Consider the following 20,273-nt stretch of genomic DNA (forward strand, 5'->3'; position numbering starts at 1 on the left):
GATCTGCTTCCCTGTCTGTATACACCGTTATGTGCCATATAGTTGTCTTTTTTTGCACCTTCTTGTGGATTGGATGACAGTCTCGTCTCGGTTATTGCACCGTGCCTTGTCCCTGTTCCATGCCTAAGAAACCATCATACCCCCTTTTGAACATTTTGCACCAAACACAAAACAAGAAAATCAAAGCTAAGCAATTTTTTCTGGTATTACTCCATGTGCAGGACGAAAAACATTCGGATTATAAGGACGACGGCGACGAATACTCTTTTTTAGCAGAACGCCCCGAAATGCCGCCCGCGGCTGAACGCGATGAACGTGGTGCTTCGGGGCTTGAATCTACAGTCGAGGGTGCGCTAGCTACTGCCGCAGGTATAGGTATGGCTGAGGAAATCCTGCATCAACGTCCAAGGAGTCGTTCCACGTCTCCCCCCAGTGCAGAACGTGCCCTCGATCTGGCCCCCAAGTCCCAGAGTAGACCCTCATCGCCGGAGATGACCCGCGATCTCGATCAATCTCCTCATCGTCGTCGCCCGTCTACGGCCCGCTCGACAACTGAGTCGCCCACCGCTGTGCCATTGCATTTCCGTCGACCACCTACGTCGCCGGGTTTGTCTCGCGCTGTGCCTGTTGCACCGTCTCCTCCGGCTGGCGGCGACTCCCCAACTTCCCCTAGCCAGACCCGTCATCGCCGTCCGAATTCGCTCGAGTTTAGGAATTCTCGCGAGATTCGACCGCTCTGGCTCGTTGAGCGCCATGGTGCCTCGAAGGGTGATCTGATTGAACCCGACGAAGTCTTGCCCTCGCTTCCATCTAGCAAGACTTCCTCCCGCGCGCCCTCGGTCGAGGACCTGCGTGCCCTCAACGATGAAGATGCCGTGCGTAGCTGGGAGCCATTTGAGCTTAGTCCGTCTCTGATGGATCGTCGCAGACCAACGGGTCTGACTATTTCAACTGACCATGCTGATGACCATGGAGACGGGGATCTGCTTGATTCCCAGCAGGCTACGCCGACTGCGGAGGACTTTGGTGCGTCTATGGGTTCGAGGAAACATAAGCCTACGTATGAGTTCCATTCTCCGTCGGAGCTTTTGCAGGATCCCGCTATGTATCCCGAAATTCCTGGTTCGCCGACTATGGAGGCACTTCCTTCTGCGGAAGGCTCCGTTGTTGCTGTGAAGGATGTCGATGTTGACACTGATGTCTTTGAGACACCGACTCAGGAGAAGGATGAACTTCTTGAGAGTTCCGAAGCTGCTAGGGGTGTCGGATTTGCGGGTGTTGTTGATGCTGCTGTCATTGCTGCTGTCAAGGAGCACGACAAGCCCGTCGCATCCGAGATTGGCGAGTCCACCCCTGATCCTGTTGATAGAGAGGTGCCCGTCGAGGCTAGTCTCGAGGAAGCTGCTGCGCCAGCCCCGAAGATTGGTGGTTTCGCTGATATCGTCAACGCCGCTGTTATCGCCGAGGTTGCTCAAGACAATACCCCCGCTGAAGAGGACATTGGTGAGCCTGGTACTGCTATCGAAGAGTATGCTCCCAAGGACCTTGGCGTTGAGCACCCGGTTGAGCCCGAAGCAGTCAAGGAGGTGGATTCTGAGTCTGTTGAGACTCCCGCTCAGCCTGTTGAGCCTCCACAGGTGGAGGAGCCTGTTGCTGAGGAGGTTGTCGCTACGTCTTCTTCGAAGAAGAAAAAGAAGAAGAAGGGGAAGAAGGGTCAGGCTAGTGTTGATTCGTCTTCTGATCCTGTGGTTGCCCCTGAGGAACAGACTCCTGCTGAGGTTGCCACTGAGGAGCAGCCCGCTGCTGAAGTTCCCGAGACCGAGTCTCGCTCTATTGAGACTGAAGCTGTCACTCCTTCTGCAGAGCAGGATGTTGATGCTGAGCCCCAACCTGAAGTTGAAGCTGAGCCCCAACCTGAAGTTGAAGCTGTTGAGGCATCTCGAGAACTCGAGCCTGAGCCTCTCCCCGCTGCCGTCACTGAAGCTGTGGAAGTCGAGAAAGATCTCCAAGTTGAGCCAGAGCCCAAGCCTGCCACTGAGCCTGAAGTATCTGTTCCTGTCGAGTCGGATACTGCCGTTGCTCCTGAGTCCCAGCCCGAGCCCACGCCCGAGACCCCCGGCGATGCGACTGAGTCTGAAGCCGCCATGACGCCCGCTCAGAAGCGCAAGGCCAAGAAGGCTGCCAAGAAGAAGGCAAAGAATCTCTCTGTCTCAGAGTCTGTGGAGGCCGCAACTGAGGAAGCGGCAACTGCCCAACCCTCCGAGGAAACTCCAGCTCCACAGGAAGACAAGGCCCCTGAAGCCGAGGCTGCCGAGGTGACTGTTTCAGCTCAACCTGAAGAGCAGGATGTTTTCCATGATGCCAATGCTCCAGATATCTCTGTTCCTGCCGAGCAGACAGCCACTGATATCCAAGAATCCCGTGATATCGTGGAGTCTGTCGAGCCAACCCAAGATGTTCTCCAGCCTGCTGAAGACGTGACAAAGCCAATCGATCAATCCCCGTCTGACGCAGTCCAGGAATCAGAGGCCCGCGAAATCCAAACCTCAGAACTCGTCCAGCCGGAGAGCATGACAGAGCCTGAGCAAGTTGGGGAAACTGCCCAGCCAGAAGAGGTTGTCGAGCTTGCAGCTGCCACTGAAGATGCTGCCGTGGTGGAGAAGCCCGCTGAGAGCGACGATGATCTTTTCCACGAGGCTGTCGCCGAGCAGACTGATGTCTCTGAGCAAGTCAAGGAGATTGAACCAGAAACCTCCACTGAGCCCTCCACTGAGCCCTCCACTGAGCCTGTCGCTGAGCCCGCCGTCGAGACTACAGCAGTTGAACCTGAACCCGAGCCGGAGGTCCCTCTGACCGCGGCGCAGAAAAAGAAGGCTAAGAAGGACAAGAAGAAGCGCAAGTCCGTTGCATTCGAGGATACGACTACTCCTTCCGAGCCTGCCGTCGATGCTCAACCTGAAGATGTTGCCAAGGAAGTGGAACCTGAACAGCCGGCTCCTGTTGAAGCTGTCGATGTCCAAGAGACAGTCACGAGCGGTGAACAGTCTTCTGAGGTTGATACTGCTACTGCAGAACAGCTCGAGCCTTCAATTGAAGAGACCAAAGCCTTGTCTGAACCTGCTGTCGAAGCTACCAAGGATTTGACTGAACCCTCTACCGAAGAGGCTGTTTCTGCTCCTCAACCTGAATCCACTCCATCTGGCGATGTGGAGTCAACGCCTGCTGTCGAAACTGCTGAGGCTGCCGAGGTCACTCCTGATCAACCAGAGCAGCCTGCTTCACAGCCTGAAGCCGAACCCGAGGCCGAGCCTGAGGTTCCCATGACTGCGGCGCAGAAGAAGAAGGCTAAGAAAGACAAGAAAAAGAAGGCTAAGCAGCAGAGTGTGTCTTCTATTCCCGAGGAGGAGAAGCCTGTTGAGCCTGAGGCTGCTGAGTCTCAGCCCGCTGAACTCGCCGAACCCATTGAACCTACCGAACCCGCTCCTGAAGTTTCCGAAAATGTCGAACCTGTTGCTGAGGCTCCTGCTTCAGTCGAGACTTCTGAGCTTGTTGCAGCTACTGAGTCCATTGAAACCTCTGAACCCACTGCTGATGCTCCAGCGGAGGTTATCGATGCTGTTCAAGAGGCTCCTTCTGCTCCTGAAGATCCATCGGTGGAGATCTCTGCTCCAGAGGAACAGCGGGATGAGCCAATCGAGATTGATCAGCCCAAGGAAGATGTGCCTGCTTCTGCTCCAGAAATGGAGGTCGTTCCTGAGACCCCCATTGAGACCCCTGTTGTTGCCAAGCCTGAAGAAGAGCCTGCGGTCGCTGAAGATAAGCCAGAGCCAGAAGTCACTCCTGCTGAGCCCGAAGTACCTATGACACCAGCTGAGAAGAGAAAGGCTAAGAAGGCAAAGAAGAAGAAGCAGCAGCAGGAAAGCATCAGCTCTGTTTCTGAAGAGACACCCGTCACTGACACTGTGTCGCCGCCTGAGGCCGAGGCTACTGAGTCCAGCAAGGAAGTTCAAGACGTTCCAGAAGCGGAGGTCAACCCCGTGGATGATGTACCTGCCCCGGCTGCTGAAGAGACTATCGAGGCTAGCAAGGAGGTTGATGCTACCGAGCTTCCTGCCGTGGAGTCTGAGCCAATTACCCAGGTGGAGACTTCAGCTGAAGGCGATTTTGTCGAGCCTACCAGCGAGGAGGTCCCTGTCGAGACCGCCCCTGTCGAAGCAGAGGTGATCGCCCCGGTCGATGCTCCTCAGGAAGAGGTACCTCTTGAGCCCGAGCAGCCCAAGGAAGAGGAATCAGCCCAGCCTCCCGTCGCTGAAACCCTTCCCACCACCGAAACCGCAGAGACTCAACCTATCGAGCCGGAAACACCCACAGCTGAAGCCGAAGCCCCGATGACTGCTGCGCAGAAGAAGAAGGCCAAGAAGGAGAAGAAGAAACAACAGAAGAGGCAGTCTGCGCTGTTGGATGAACAGGAAACCACCGAGGCAGAGGCTGCTCCCACTGAACAAAAGGAGGTTGAGCCCGCTGCTGATGTGGCTCCGGAGGTCTCTGCCCCCGAGGAGACCAAGACCCTCGATGAAGCTGTGCCGGCGGAAGCAGGCAAGGAAATCCAAGCTGAGGCTACGCCAGTTGTCGAGGATAGCCTAGCTCCTGCTGATGTCGAGCAAGAAGTTCCCGTGGACACACCTGTCAACGATTCTACTGCTACAGAAGCTGTCGTCGAGCCCTCTACCGATGCTCCGACTGTGCCTGATGTGAGTTTTTCGGAGTCTACATTCCCATATACTACAAGTGTTGAACCCGCTGACCAGAACCAGGAGCCCAAGGATGTTGTTGCTACTTTGGAGGAGCCTACCACAGAAACGCCTTTGGATGATCAAGCTACTCCTGATCAGCCTATCGAAGAGCCAACCACCTCGGTTCAACCTACGGCGGAAGAGTCTACTGCAACCCCCGAGACTGTACCGGCAGAGCAGACCGAAGAGGCTGAGCCGACTACTCCATTGTCAAAGAAGGACAAGAAGAAGAAAAAGAAGAAGAACAAGTCCCTTGCCCTTGAGGAGGAGTCGCAGCCTGAGCCAGTTCAGGAAGAATTGAATCAGCCCACCGAGCCTGTCGAACCCGCTCAGTCTGTTGAGGTCACCGAGCCCGTCGAGCCCGTCGAGCCAGCTCCTGTTGAAAATGTCGATTCTCCTAAGTCAGTTGAGGAGCCCGAGGTTTCTGCTGTGACCGAAGAGCCTCAGAGCATCGAACAGCCATCTGCTGAAGAGACTGTTAAAGATGAGGCCGTTCCCGAACAGCCCAGCACAGAAGTCGTCGAAGAACCTTCCCAGCCATCTGAGCCCGAGGTCCCAATGACCCCTGCGCAGAAGCGAAAGGCCAAAAAAGATAAGAAGAAGCGCAAGTCTGTCGCCTTTGAGGACGAGGCATCTGCTACTCCGACGGAGACTGAGCCTGAGCGAGAACAGGCCCCAGTCGAGTCCACTGAGCCCAAGGATATTCCTTCCGAGGAAGCTGCTCCCAGTCAAGAATTGAGCGAGCCTTCCAAGGACGCCCAGGAAGTCGCTCTTGAGACTGTCGAGAATCTTGTCTCCGAACCTGAGACTACTGCAATGGATCAGGTTGAAGCACCCACTACAGAGGGTGAGAAGGCAGATGTGACCGAGACTGCACAGGAAGTTGTTTCATTGAACGAACCATCAGGTCCCGAATCCAAGGCGCCGGAGGTCGAGACTTCAACTCCTGCTCAAGCTGAAGAGCAACCCGTGGTCACTATCGAGTCTGAGACCCCTTCCGAGGAGAAGATCGACACTGTCGAGGAGTCTTCAGCCCCAAGCGCCGAGGTGACGGAGGCAGCAGCCGAGGCAGGCCTTTCAGCCAAGGAGCGTCGCAAGCTCAAGAAAAAGGAGAAGAAGAAGTCCAAGTCTGTGGACTTGACTGAGGAAACCCCTTCTCCTGTAGAGGTGCCCCAAGACGTTGAAGCTCCGGCTGAGTCTCAGCCTGAAGCCCCTCAAGAAGCTGAGCCCGAGGTGCCTCAGGTTGAACAGCCCGACGAGTCAACACCATCTGATGTCGTTCCCCCCAACGCTGAGGAGCTCAAGGTTACTGAAGCACCCGCCGACAGCGAGAAGAACGACACTCTGGAGACCGAACAATCTACTGAACCCGAGACGATCGCCAACCCTGAGCAGGTCACCGAGCAGGAGACCGCCGAGCCCAAAGATATGGACGACAAATTGCCTTTGGTCGAAGCCGCCGTTGAGACAGAGTCTCCCCAACAAGAGTCTGAAGAAAAGCCCGAGCAGCCTACGGAACCAGAAGCCGAAGCCTCCCTATCCGCCAAGGAGCGACGCAAGCTCAAGAAGAAGGAGAAAAAACGCCAGTCCAAGATCCTCGATGTCGATGAAAATGCAACCACCGATACACCCACCGAATCTGAGACACGGGAACTCTCTGTACCCGTAACGGCAAGCTCGCCTGCGGAGAATGACGGTAAAGAACTTCAGTCCCACGACACAGAAACGCCCGCCACGCCGGAAAAAGATTTAGCTTCGACTGATGAGTTCTTGTCTTCGCAGGTAGAGCAGCCACAGATAGAGAGTCGTTCTTCAGATTATCCTCCCCCACCCGTGCTTGAGCGTGATTTTGATTCTGGCGAAGCGAAGGAGGATGTGCCGAAGGAGGAGGATGTTATTCCAGTTTTGGGACAGCAGGAGGTGCCTAGTATGGAAGGAGAAAAGAGTCTTGATGTTGTTGAGGAAGTTGCAGAGCAGAAGGATGAGTCTGCTATTGATGTTGAGCCTGTGCAGGAAGAAGGCAAACCCATTGAAGCTGATGTGCCTGTAGTCTTGGAGGAGACGTCAGAATCCAAGGACGAGGATTTGGCCGAGAAGGAGCCAATCATGGAGGCTGCTGCAGAGGAGGTTGAGCAGCCGGCCTTGTCCAAGAAGCAGAAGAAGAAGGACAAAAAGAAGAAGCAAAAGCAGGACGAGAATATCGAGGAGGAGATTGTCGCCCCTGCACCCGAGGCATTGGCTGTAGAACAGAAAGACCAGGAAACCGTCATCGGCCCTAGCGAAGAGACCCAAGAGCAGCAGATCCTTGAACCTGAACTGGCTACTGAGCAGCAGTCAGCTCCCAATGCCGAAGAGGCGTCAAGCGAACAAGCCCGCGATCTCGATACAGAGATTCCTGTGGCACAGCCCTCGGCAGCTGTGGAACCTGCTCAAGACACCGAGCCTACCGAGTCTACCGAGGCAGAGACTGTTGCCCCCGAGCCTGAGCAGTTGGAGGAATCACCGCTATCGAGAAAGCTGAGCAAGAAAGAAAAGAAAAAGCAGCGCCAAGCTCTGCTCGCACAAAAAGCTGAAGCTGAAGCTGCATCTGAGCCAAAAGAGGAAGCAGCTCTGGAGACAGTTGAGCCTGAGACCCCTGCTCCTGTCTCTGACGCTCTGGATGCCTCCGCATCTACTGAGCAACAAGAAGATATTCAGCCCGTCGACACCAGCGATGCTGTTGTCCAGCCTCCCGAGACCCTCCAGGATGGCCCAAAGGAAATTGAACAGGCGGTTGTTGAAGCTGATCAACCTATCACAACAGAAAATGAACGGCCAGAGCCCGTGGATCAGCCAGTATCTGAGGAGTCCAGGCTAGAAGAGGACCTTGCCTCAACTCCTGCAGATACCTCAGCTATTGTTCCTCCGCCTTCAGAGAACGACCCGGAAGCAGAAGCCGAGCTACCCACAGTCTCGAGAAAGATGAGCAAGAAAGAGAAGAAGAAGGCTGCTGCTGCTGCTGCTGCCGCCGCCGCCGCTCTTGCAGCAGAGGAAGACAAGCCTGCCGAGCCAGAACCTGTGCCACGGGAAGCCTCACCTGCTCCGGAAGAAACCATCGAGCTTATAAAAGAGCAACCTTCCCTCGAGAATAACCAGCAGACTCCCGAACTCGAGCCTTCTTTGCAGCAAGAGGTCGTTGAACAAGACCAGGACAAGGCCGACCCAGTGACCTTTGAATCTCTCACCGATATCGTGGAGAAGCCCACTGCAGAGACAGAACAGCAGATTGAGCCTTCCACGGAAGAGCCCAAGCCTGATGAGGCGGCAGAGGAGCCTGTTGTCGATGAGCCCATCACTCGCAAGATGTCTAAGAAGGAGAAGCGCAAGGCCAAGAAACAAGCCGAGCAGGAGGCTTTAGATGCTCCTTCAATGCAGGCGGACACTCCAGCAGAGACTGCCACTGAAGTTGAGCCCGAGGTCCCGGTTGTCGAGGAGCTAATTACTTCCGAGGAGTCTAAGGAGATTGCCCCTGAGGGTGAGCCTGTCGCTCAAGAAGAGACGACAGTCGAGGATATTTCGCAACCTGAGAACCTCCCTATAGCAGTTGACGAGACTCCGGAAGACGAGAAGAGGGAGATTGAGCATAGTGAGTCCTCCGTTCCCTCGGATGGACTCGATGCTCCATCCTTTTCCATCGAGCGCAAGACAGATACTGAACCTGAAGTTGCTGTTGAATCTCTTGGTAAGCAATTCTTTTTCAATAGATCACAACGAAATGAAAAGAGATTAATACTAACCTCCGCGATGCAGATCTCGAGAAAGCAGCTGATATCGGGACACCTGATGATGTTCTCACGAGCCCACCAGAAGAGCCCGAGGTGGTTGCACTGCTGTCCAAGAAGTTGTCCAAGAAGGAAAAGCGAAAGGCCAAGAAGAAGGGCGCTGTGGAAGAAGAGCCCTCTAACTTGGAGATCGACGATGTTCCTACTCCCGAGGCTCCAGTTGAGCTTCAAGAAGCTACTCCCTCTGCACCTGTGCAGACGGAAACAGAGCTCCTGGCAGAGCCCCCAGTCGAGCCAGAGTCAACAAGAGAGCTGGAGCTCGAGGGCGAAACAGCGAAGGAGATCGAGCCTGCTATCGAAGCTCAGCATACTTTTGAGCCAGAAGCTGTAACGGAATCGACTCCAATCATTCCAACTTCTACTACCGAAGAGCCTGAGCCCGAGCCGGAGACTGCGCTCTCGCGAAAGGCTTCCAAGAAGAAGGCCAAGAAAGCGAAGAAAGCCAGTCAAGCTTTGGAGCTACAGTCACCCGTCGAAAATCCGACCGAAAACCAAGAATCTGCCTTGGCTTCTGAGGCAGAAGCATTGGCCAAGGATCTTGCTGGTCCGACTACGCTGGAGAAAAAGCATGACGACGAGGACTGGCCTGCAATTGAATGGGAGGATGGTCATGCCCACAAACATGAGCCATCTCAAGACAAAATCCCCGAGCCAGAGTCAGTGACGCCTGTTCCGGAATCCGAAGCCATTGGGGAATATGACGAGTCTGCCATTCCCTCTGCCTTGCAAGAGGCCAAAAAGGATCTGGAGCAGCCCGTTGAGGAAGAGGAGGAAACTTGGTCTGCGCCGCTCAGCAAGAAAGATAAGAAAAAGGCCAAGAAGAACAAGCGCAAGTCAGAGCAAGCAGCCCTGGCTGCTGGCGAGCCCGACGAGGAGCCGTCTTACAAGAAGGTTGAGCTGGTTCATGAATCCATGCCTGAACCGCCCATGGAAGGCCTAGTCCAAGCTCCCAAAGAGATCGAGACCGAGCCACCCGCTCGCACTACGACTCCCGGTGGCTCCAAGATTGCAAGCCTGTTCCCTGGCTTGGAACGTGGAGGATTTCGACGATCGGCGATTGACAAGAAGTCAACACCGTCGCTAAAAGATAGTGCTGAGGAAGAGACCGCAGCGGACCTGGCAAATCGCGATATCGCGATCCCCGTCTCGGAAGCACCCCTAGCGACCACTGAAATCCATGACAACCCCCCATTCAGCTTCGAGACATCTACGGAGAGCAAGCGAGAAGCGATAGACACTATGACCATCCCCCAACACGATGCTCCAGAGCCGATTACCCCCTCACAGCAAGAGTCGCCCATTGATCCTGATCTCCCCATCAATCGTGAGCGCTCTATTGCAGAGCAATTCCCCTCCCCAGATCATGCTGCCTCTAAGGAGCGATCCTCCATGCTGTTCGGCTCGTCCCCATCTACTCGCACCGAAGAAGCAACTTCGCCCCGTCGCTTGTTGCCCTCCCAGATGGATGCTCCCAAGGATTCCTCATGTGGATTGCGCCGAACCCCATCCGTGATCCACGGGAGACATCAGAATACTCCACGAACGTGGAACCTGGAGGAAGCCTCTATTCCAGCCCCATCTTCCTCTCCACCTCGGTCTATCTTTGGACCTTATGATGAGCCCCATTCTCGGCCCCGGACTCCGCTAGACCCCATTGCGGAGCAGGAGCCAGGGGACGGGGACTATACATCCACGGCTCGCGACGGGACTCCCCGTTTGGAGATCAAGCCAGAGCATGTCTTGCCCCGGCCTCATACTCCCGTGCGAAAATTTACAGACAATGCCATGGCCCGAGAGACCTGGCCGACTCCGGAAAATGACAAATTGGACAAACGGAGGAGCCACGATGACCTCTCCAAAGCCAGCAAATTCAGCGGCGACTCGGGCTCGCCCATGACGCAGACGCCCGAACATGGGATGCCTGTATTGAAGCCCAGCGCCAGCAAGGGTAAGCTGCGTCGCACGAATCGCAGTACGAGCAGCGATCTGCGGGGCGCTAGTAAAGCGCTAGACTCCTCCCTGCCTCCCCCAAATCTCGATCTCGATCAGCTTCCCTCTTCTTCCTCCTACGACCCCGTCACCGACAAGGGCAAGCGTCCCCTGCGAAACATGTCGGATGTCTATGTAAGTTGATATTGATTTTTTTTATCGTGCTATTCTTCTTTTCCGTGTTTTCCGACCGGTGGCTTTGTTTGTTTACTAACGTTGCCTAGGAGGGATGGGGTGAGACGCCGAGCTCCCCACGGTCGCCCAGCCGACCGCCAAGTGTTCGTCGCCGTCGCAGCATGCAACACCTTCAAGACATGGAAGCTCGCCTCGATCAACTCATCTCCGAAAACCGTCTACTGATTGCCGCTCGCGATGAGGCCGAAGACAAAATGCGCAATGCCAGCGTCGCTCGCCGGAAGAGCGACCGGGCCCTCAACTCCAGCGGCGCCGACTTGCGAGACAAGGAAGCCGAAGTGGAACAATTGAAGAACTCTGTGGAGTGGCTGCAGCGAGAGATGAGTCGTCTGACCCAGGAGAATGAGGGTTTGACGGCGTCAAATGCTGCTCTCGCTGCCGCGCACGCCGAGGAGGTCAACACTGTGCGCGAGTCCTCCACACGAGAGCTGGATGATTTGCGGTCGCAACACACCGCACTGTCCACTCAGATGGATACTCGTGTGCGACAAGAAATTGAATCGGCTCTTGCTCAGAAAGACGCCGAGTTGCGACGCCTCCGTGAAGAGCTGGAGGAGGCCCGTGACAAGGTGAAGGAGCTGCAACAACAGATCGCATCGTCGCTTCAAGACAACACTCTCGTCTTCCGGGATGAGGATTACTTCGATGCTGCCTGCCAAAAGCTCTGCGGTCATGTCCAACAATGGGTGCTGCGCTTCTCAAAGCATTCTGATCACCGTCGCTGCCGCACTCTCAGCGAGCTGCACGACGAGAAGATCGCCGATCGCTTCGACAATGCCCTCCTCGATGGCTCCGATGCCGATTCCTACCTCTCTGACCGTGTTCGCCGACGTGACGTGTTCATGTCGGTGGTCATGACCATGGTGTGGGAGTACATCTTCACCCGCTACCTCTTCGGCATGGACCGTGAGCAACGCCAGAAGCTCAAGTCTCTTGAGAAGCAACTGGGCGAGGTCGGCTCTCGTCGCGCCGTTCACCGCTGGCGTGCAACTACCTTGACCCTGTTGTCGAAGCGCCCGGCGTTCGCCTCCCAGCGCCAAAGCGACACTGAAGCTGTCGCCCTTGAGATCTTCGGTACTCTGTCCCGAGTCCTTCCACCCCCGTCACAGGTGGAAGCTCAGCTCCTCGAGTCTTTGCGCAAGGTCCTGCGTGTCGCTGTTAATCTCTCTCTGGAGATGCGCACTCAGCTGGCCGAATTCATCATGCTGCCCCCTCTGCAGCCAGAATACGATACCAACGGCGACCTGGCTCGCCAGGTGTACTTTAACGCCTCGTTGATGAACGAGCGAAGCGGCGAAACCACTTCCAACGACGAGCTCGAATCCCAACAAGCTGTCGTCCGCATTGTGCTCTTCCCTCTTGTCGTCAAGAAGGGCAACGACGTCGGTGAAGGCGATGACGAAGTCGTCGTCTGCCCCGCTCAAGTCCTCGTTGCCCGACCAGGCAAAGACAAGCGTGTCTCCAAGATGGTGAGCGGTGACCGTATGTCCGTGGATGCCCGCTCGGTCTATAGTGCTGCACCGAGCATGGCACCTCCCTCAGTGATGGACATGAGCAATGTGATTTGAGGCGTCACACTCTAATCCAGATTGCCCCGTCACTTTTAATTTTGATATTTACTGGTCACTGCCCGTCTTTGCAATATTCCCCCTTCTGCTTCTTCGATTCCCATTTGGATGGGTGAAAATGGCTTCTTTCTAATCTGGCGTCTTCCTTGAAAACTCGGGTTCCTCTTTCTAGTGAGGACGTTGATGATTTGGAGTTGATTGTTTATTTGTTTTTTGTGTTTATTTTCCTTTCTTGTTTCTTATTTTTGTGTTTCTCAAGAAGATACGGCCGCTGCATGTGTATTTACTATCTTTATGTCTGATGAGTGACGACTTGTACTTCTGGCACGGCAATGTAATAGATCTATTCTACACATTTCAACTCTATACTCTTACTAGTAGCTATGAATGATCCGTGTAGTATGTAAAAAAGATGTTTCAAAAGGGCGAGACTGCTGCCCTGCGTGCCTTACTTACACCACGTCGCTATCTCAGCGGCAATGTCAGTGCTGACTTGGAACCAGATTGCATAGATCGGGATTGACATTACTTTTCGTGATTATAGGGTAAAGTCATTCTTGAAATCGGCTTGACTCATGCACACTTGATAACTAGCTAATTAATAGTTCTCTGGGCTCGCCGCTAAGGCCTTCGTGCGGGGAGAGTTATTCGGCGGGCCGCGCTGAACTGAGGATGCAAGCAGTCGGTCTAGTCGTATATATTAACAATGCAAGGGAACACGTCCATGTAGAGTACGTCTTTCTACTCCGCCAAACAGCAGTCTACCACGTATTACCGCAACTAACTATAGTTAGCGGGTGATATGACTACTAGGAGCCAGATACGCGCCGGAGATGGTTCCTGGTTGAGGCTGAAACTCCTGATTTAAATGGCTGCATCCCATTATTTCCCCTGCTCTCTAGTACAACATTTATTCATGTAGATTGCGTTACGCGACCCAAAACTAAAACAAGTCAATTATGTCGCCTTCGATCGGATCGGGCCAGCATGGTTCGATCGCCCCTCAACGGAGCACAACCGTAGAGTATATGGGCCCTTCCTTGCGGGAAAAGTGGATAACTAAACCGTCGACAGTATCGTCGCGATCCCACCCATAGGCGCACACCATCTCAAGACATGGACATCACCAGGATCAAGCTCGCCTTGGCTTCGGACCGAGCTGGTCGCGCGTATACCGAAAGCCCGGGTCCTGTTGTACAACCACGGACAACTGCAGGAGAATACCACAATTCTTCCACTAGGTCAGCGCCTACTCAACGCCCTTCTCGACGAGCGGAAACATGAACGTAGCCGGCGGCCTCTCTTCTTCATATGCCATAGTACAGGCGGCCTCGTTGCAAAAGTCTGTTTAGCTCTCGCTTCGCGGGCCGAGCCGACACAGGCTATCCTGACCAGTTACTATGGCATCGCTTTTTTCGCAACGCCCCATCAGGGGTCGAGTTATTTATCAGCTGATGAGTATGCATCAAGCATCTATCATTTACTTCATCTTGAACAGGATATTCCCGTTTCTCTGAGGGAGCAGTTCCGCCCTCGACAGGAGCGACTATGGCATCTCTCTAATCAACTCAAGGCGTTGTCGGCAGACTTGAAGGTCTGGTCTTTCCTGGAGACGGTTGACTCGACTATGACTGCGGTAGACCCAGATACTGGAAGACTTATAGAGATCCTTGCGCCTATCAGTTCCATCCGTTCCGGGATACTAGGAGGAATGGGAAATGAGAATCAAATCGCGATGGCCACAGACCATGTCGGGACCGCAAGCTTTCATGGCCAAGAGTTGGCCCTGGATAGTTTTCTGACCGAACTAGCAGACGCTGCGAGGGAGGCTGTTGAACTCTCCAGTCTCTCAGACACGCCGTTGGATTTGGAACGGAAAGTTATGGTGCAAGTTCACGGGTTCTTTGAAGATCCTGCCTTCGGCATTAGCGACGATACACCACTAAAGTTATGGACGGCCAGTGTCTCTTTAGAAGAGTATCTCAATCGTGGCCCAGCGGCGTGTCTTCGAGATCAGTTAAACCGTGACCAACCTACTGGACCGGATGATTCCTCCATGAGCCGCGTCAGCAACCCCCAGCATCAATTGTCGCATATCATTCCTGGGCCAAAAGAACACGGGGATGACTATCATGAGTCTCAGCGTAAAAACGAGTCTGGACCTTAAAAAGATGACAGCCAGCCAGCGCGACCAGCGAGATTATAAGTCAGCAAAATGGACCAGTGACGACCTGTCTCACTTGTTTGAACTGCGTGATCTCGAAGACGAACTTTTGACCATCATGAAGCTTCTTGATCAGCAAGAGACTTTCATCAAAAGTATGATAAAGTACTGGGATCGGGGGGATTACTATGGCAAGGTATTCCTTGATATAGCACAGTCGAGAATTGATGATTATCGGGCCCAACTTGGCAAGATGAAGGAGAACTGTCGCCTATCCTTAAAATCAGTATGCATCCCTTCGTCCCGTGCTTCAATTGATGAGACCCATCTGACTTACTCGCCCCAGGCGGAAACTATACTCGATTTGAAGCAGAGACAAGCAAATCTCGATGAAGCCCGAATGGCGAGGTGGCAGGCTGAAGAAAGTCAGAATCAGTCGCGATCTGTGACGGTCTTCACCATTTTCACCGTGATGTGAGAGGATGATTCCCTCCTTTTTTCTTTCATCAAGCCAGAGTATATAGAGTCCACAGCTGACCACTCCAGATTTCTGCCTTTATCCTTTTTTACCTCTCTGTTCGGCATCAACGCGAGAGAATGGAGCGGCGAATCAGAAAATCTGTCCCTGAGCGTGATGCTTGAGATTGCTGGTAAAAACACGCATCGCATGAAAGGGCCTGAAACTTTCTAATATGTCATACGTAGCACCTGCATCCTTCGCAATCATTACTGTGGCTCTTTTGATGGCCTTCAACGAAAAACTGCGCGTGACAGTCACGCAATTCTTCACGCCTGGAATGCATAATTATTTTGTTGCCAATCCGCGGATACAGAGTGATGAAATCGCCGTGCCAAATGTGAGGGGGAAATAGCCTGGGAGAGCGAAGTTTGTTAGTGGTGAGTTACTGTTGGAGAAGTTAGAGGTTTACTCTCTCCGAGTCCTTTCGGATTAGTTACATTTTTGACACCATTGATCTGTATCGGCATGCTTAGATGGATGAGATTCGATTTTCATAATGATAGTTGTGATTTATTACAAGAAATGCTCCACGTACACCCCCCAATATCTACTTACCCTCTAGGAACGTGGGTGTGGGTAGAAATGCAGATATGGATGTGTAAGGTAACGTGTAGATAGCCGTATATGATGGCAAGGGCAACGGTGTTGAAGCTTGTCGAAATATGTGGGAATACGTAGTATAGAGGCCAATCACGGGCTAAATCAACTCCGTATTGCTATGGTTAAAGGGACCAAATTAATACAAAGCAGTCGAGTATGAAGACTACTAGATAGATGTATTAAGGGGGTGGCAGCAGCCTTACTGCATGACCTAGGGCCGTGTACTATGCAAGTCAATGACTAGCGGCATCGCGTCAGCTACTTAGAGCCTCCTAGGACTTATATCAGTCTGTTGGAGATAGTACTCGCCCTAAATGTCTATGAAATACTGAATTCGGCAATGACGATCTCCTCCGCAGGCCAGACTTTTCCCCCCGTGACCTCATCGCTCCGCTTTGGGAAATTGACTTGCGCCCCTCAGCATCATGGGAACCTCGGGCCAACTCTTCAACACCTCTTATCTCTCTCGGTCTATACACCATTTACTGAGCTGCAAGCTATTGCTCTTATCTGTATTTATTGTGTCCGCCCTCCTTGGGTCTTGCCTGTCGTCTTTGCCTGATGTTCCACATTGTTTCGCCACACGCGTCATCCGCAGTGACCCTGTTCCAGCTCCAGCTCCAGCTCCAGCCCCAACCTGAGTTCGAGCTTGATTTGTTCCAGACCCTTGTCCTGCAGCGCTAATTTGCTCTCAAACATGTTCTGCACAGTCTCGCCTTGATCGACAGGGCTCATTGCGACCGCAGAAAAGGGCTGGACTGCTCTTCTTTCTACTGCATCCGAGATTTAGAGCTGTGGCTCATTTGATTGAATGAGCATCGTCATTAGCGCAATCGCTGGCAGAGGACGAGCTCTACTCCGGTCGGAAGACCTTTAAACGCATCACGGTAATACGTCACGAGTATAATTATCCATTCCTACAGTCTCGTCGAAGCCATCTATGGACCCCCCTCTTACGCCGACACCCAATCTCGTCGCCGCAGCTCCTCGATCGCAACGCTTTTCCTCCTCCTCACCGTCTAGCCCGAGCAAAGGACCCCAGCGCAGTGAATACCCACTTTCCACTGCAAACAAAGCCGGGAACGGTCCAATGGGCGGGCACGAACAAGATCACGGTCCGGCGACGCCCTCAGGGACCCGCTTGAAGACCCCCGCGCCCGATAATGGCTCTGCTGGCAAACCCTCCAAGTCCTCCAAGCGAAGGAAAAACCGCAATCGCAAGCGTCGCAACCGACAGGAGTCGTTTCTTACACCTGGCCCGGAAGAAGCCCATGACAGATCTGGAACTGTTTCGGGGACTGGTGGTGCTGGAGAGTCGATGGAGGACGATCAGCCAACGTCCAAGGATAAACAGTCGTACTTTATGCTGCGCCGGAAGCTGAGCAATACTAGCATTGAGAGCGATGCACTGCTGGATCATCGGTAGGTCCTGGGATACTGGCACAGCTTTGGGAGTCGTCAAAGCAGAGGTTCATGTCGAGTCTAATCTTTTGGCGCACATTTTCAGGGACCAACCCATGATGCGTCCTCGACGGGACAGTCGAGCTGCAACATCGTTCCGCCCTAGCTCCCTTCTCTCCGGAGCCTTTCGGTCCCACGACAGTCAATCGCGCAACACCCCGAGGACGGGCCGGGCCCAGCAATACCAAGAGGGAGACAGCGACGACGCAGATGCTACCGACCGCACACCGCTGATCCGTGGAGCCTCGGGCCACGCATCTGGCCTGTCGCGGTACGGGACAGACTCACGGCCTAGCCCGTTCACACGCCAACGCCGGGCATCCGTCCAGTCCACATCATCGCGATGCTCACCGCGAGGTCACTACAGCCCGCCATACACTCCGGATGTAGAGCGTGATTACGATGTCAACAACCCGCCGTCGATCCCCGGAACGCCCAAATTGGGCCCTGACATGAACTATGACGATGCGGTGGTGACGGGAGCCGAGTTTGACTTTGCATTGGGGCGATCGATTGACACACGCAGGGAGTCGGTGCATCGACCGAACGATGCATTGATCGACATTGATGGTGGTGGCCGCCAATACTCTGAACCCTCTTCACTCCACTCACATCAATTTTCCCCACAAGAGCTGCGACGACGCCGTACAGTTGCGTTGCCGGTGGAAGAAGACGTTTGTTTCCCTACGGAGGATGTCTCTGAGATAGGCGATGAAGAACGGAGGGCGCCGAGAGATGAACAGGGGGAACGCCGTCGACGCAAACGTCGACAGTGGCCAGATCTCTCTGTTCTGGAAGAATGGAGTCGCGAAGAAAAGGAAGATCGCAGTGGGGACTTGCGTGTGAAGAAGATCAGCGAACCGATGTTTGTCGAAGGCCGATTGCGACCTCAGTATAAACTGTGGCGACGCGAGGAAGACGATGCGCCTTATCGGTTTACCTATTTCAACGAGGAGTTTCAGAGTACTATCCACGCCCAGACAATCTCCGAGTTGGTGCAACCCGGTGGTAGTTTCCGTGAACTTTTCATCCCCGATCCGCCCGAGTTGGAGGATTCGGATTCTGATGAGGAGCCAGAAGTCGATCCTTCTGTGAACGGGAATTCTGCTTCTGGCGTTGGTGGTGGAAACCGAGGATCAGGATCTCATTTTGAAAGCCATTATACCAACACGCACAATGGGAATAACTATAATGGCACGGCGCCTGCCAATCTGGAATCACGGAATGGTCACGATTACGCCTCTGGTACACTCAACAACCACCGGGGCATTCCGAATCCGCGTTTGTCTGTTATCAGCGAGGCGCGCCCAGGATCAACCAGGGAGGCATCACCCTCGCATTCAAATATCCCTGAGAAGCCCAAGCGGTATGGTCCACGGCCAACCTTTTGGCTGGATGTGCTGTCTCCAACAGATGCGGAGATGCGCGTTATTGCCAAAGGTTTTGGCATTCACGCCCTGACCGCGGAGGATATCATGATGCAAGAGGCTCGCGAGAAAGTAGAGCTTTTCCGCAGCTACTACTTTGTCAATTATCGTACTTTCGAACAGGACCGCAACAGCGAAGACTACCTTGAGCCTGTGAACATGTATGTAGTAGTCTTCAGGGAGGGTGTACTGTCCTTCCATTTCTCGCAGACACCCCATCCTGCCAACGTGCGTCGACGAATCCGCCAGCTTATGGACTACCTAATCCTCAGCTCGGACTGGATTTCCTACGCGCTGATCGATGACATCACTGATGTCTTCGGTCCTTTGATTCAAGCGATCGAAGATGAGGTCGACGAGATTGATGAGAAGATTATGCAGATGCACTCTTCCAACAAGGAAGATTCTTCTGATAACGTACCCCCCACTTTTGCCCCGGGTGAGATGCTACGGCGCACTGGTGAATGTCGCAAGAAGGTCATGGGCTTGTACAGGCTACTCAGTAACAAGGCGGATGTTGTCAAGGGCTTTGCTAAGCGATGCAATGAACAGTGGGAGGTGGCGCCCAAGTCGGAGATTGGATTGTACTTGGGCGATATTCAGGATCATATTATGACTATGACTGGAAACTTGACGCACTATGAGACGTAAGTTTTCATCTCATTGCCGTTATAGGATGTAATGTTCCCCCCAAGACTGACAAATTGTTCGTACAGGATTCTGTCTCGTGCGCATTCCAACTACCTGGCGCAAATCAACATTCTGATGAACGAGCGCCAGGAGCAGACTGCTGATGTTCTCGGTAAATTGACGGTTCTTGGTACCATCGTCCTGCCGATGAACATTATCTGCGGCATGTGGGGTATGAACGTGAAGGTGCCTGGGCAGGATATCGATAACTTGTATTGGTTCTGGTCGAGTACGTGTTTTCCATGCTTCACCTAAACTGGGGGTTCATATGATTCTAACGTATCGCAGTTACTACCGGCTTACTCTTCTTTGGTCTTGCCTCGTTCTTGATTGCCAAACGGGTGTACAAGATTGTATAAACGGGCATTAGCTCGTGTCTGTTTGTGTGAGGAACTTGCCTTTTCTCGGCTGGCTGTCTACTTTCCCTCCCTTTGACTGATACCCCTGGTTCTGTCCCCCTCGATGTTTGTTTTTCTTTGTAAATGATGATTACCGGTTGACACGTTGGGCCTAGATGAGCGTGCGAAGGCGTCTGTGATTGTATACGGGTCATTCATGCTTTCCTTTTGTGATTCCTGTTTTGGGTTCTGATAGTGGTCACATTGTACATACAATTAATGCTAGAATTGTACACATTGTATACTACACTTCTCTTTCTATCTAGATGAGGTGAATTATTACTGTATCCATGCTATAACAGATCACATAGATCAAGGATAGGCGATGGTAGAGAGACCTGAGCTAGTAGTACTGCCACCAATAGCCAGGGGGTCAGAATTAGTTTAGAGACTCGGCAAATAGCCGGCAAATACTCTAGTCGAATGCTTTTTTTTAATACCGACGCCCTGTAGCGTGGCTTATGTGTAAGATTGAGTTCGCGCCCACGCGCTAGTGAACTGGCGTCGCCCAGTGTCTAGTATCTTGAATGATAACCCGGCAAACTCCGGCGTTTCCCCTCACCATCACCGGAGGCTAATAAATGGCGGGTTGTCTTGCTCAGGAGAACACGAGGACCACCTTCAAGTCTAAAAGGCTAATCAGCTAG

At 53.4% G+C, this 20,273-nt stretch overlaps 3 protein-coding genes across 3 annotated transcripts; all 3 read left to right on the forward strand.

Annotated features, from left to right (window-relative positions):
• Positions 1-287: 287 nt before the first annotated feature.
• N7496_008618 (uncharacterized protein) lies at positions 288-12,366 on the forward strand (the record flags this gene model as incomplete). The annotated part of the gene is made up of 3 exons (XM_056701537.1): positions 288-8,514; positions 8,583-10,738; positions 10,828-12,366. The coding sequence occupies 3 exons, from the start codon at positions 288-290 to the stop codon at positions 12,364-12,366; spliced, it is 11,922 nt and encodes a 3,973-aa protein (XP_056553600.1).
• Positions 12,367-13,325: 959 nt separating this feature from the next.
• N7496_008619 (uncharacterized protein) lies at positions 13,326-14,533 on the forward strand (the record flags this gene model as incomplete). The annotated part of the gene is made up of 2 exons (XM_056701538.1): positions 13,326-13,356; positions 13,464-14,533. 2 exons carry the CDS (start codon positions 13,326-13,328, stop codon positions 14,531-14,533), a joined length of 1,101 nt encoding a protein of 366 aa, XP_056553601.1.
• A 2,057-nt stretch (positions 14,534-16,590) lies between these two features.
• N7496_008620 (magnesium transporter CorA family protein) lies at positions 16,591-19,587 on the forward strand (the record flags this gene model as incomplete). Its single annotated transcript, XM_056701539.1, has 4 exons — positions 16,591-17,072; positions 17,158-19,185; positions 19,255-19,457; positions 19,517-19,587. The coding sequence occupies 4 exons, from the start codon at positions 16,591-16,593 to the stop codon at positions 19,585-19,587; spliced, it is 2,784 nt and encodes a 927-aa protein (XP_056553602.1).
• Positions 19,588-20,273: the final 686 nt, after the last annotated feature.

Source organism: Penicillium cataractarum (genome assembly GCF_028827025.1).
Source record: "Penicillium cataractarum strain IBT 29864 chromosome Unknown utg000007l, whole genome shotgun sequence".
Classification (NCBI taxonomy): Eukaryota; Fungi; Ascomycota; class Eurotiomycetes; order Eurotiales; family Aspergillaceae; genus Penicillium; species Penicillium cataractarum.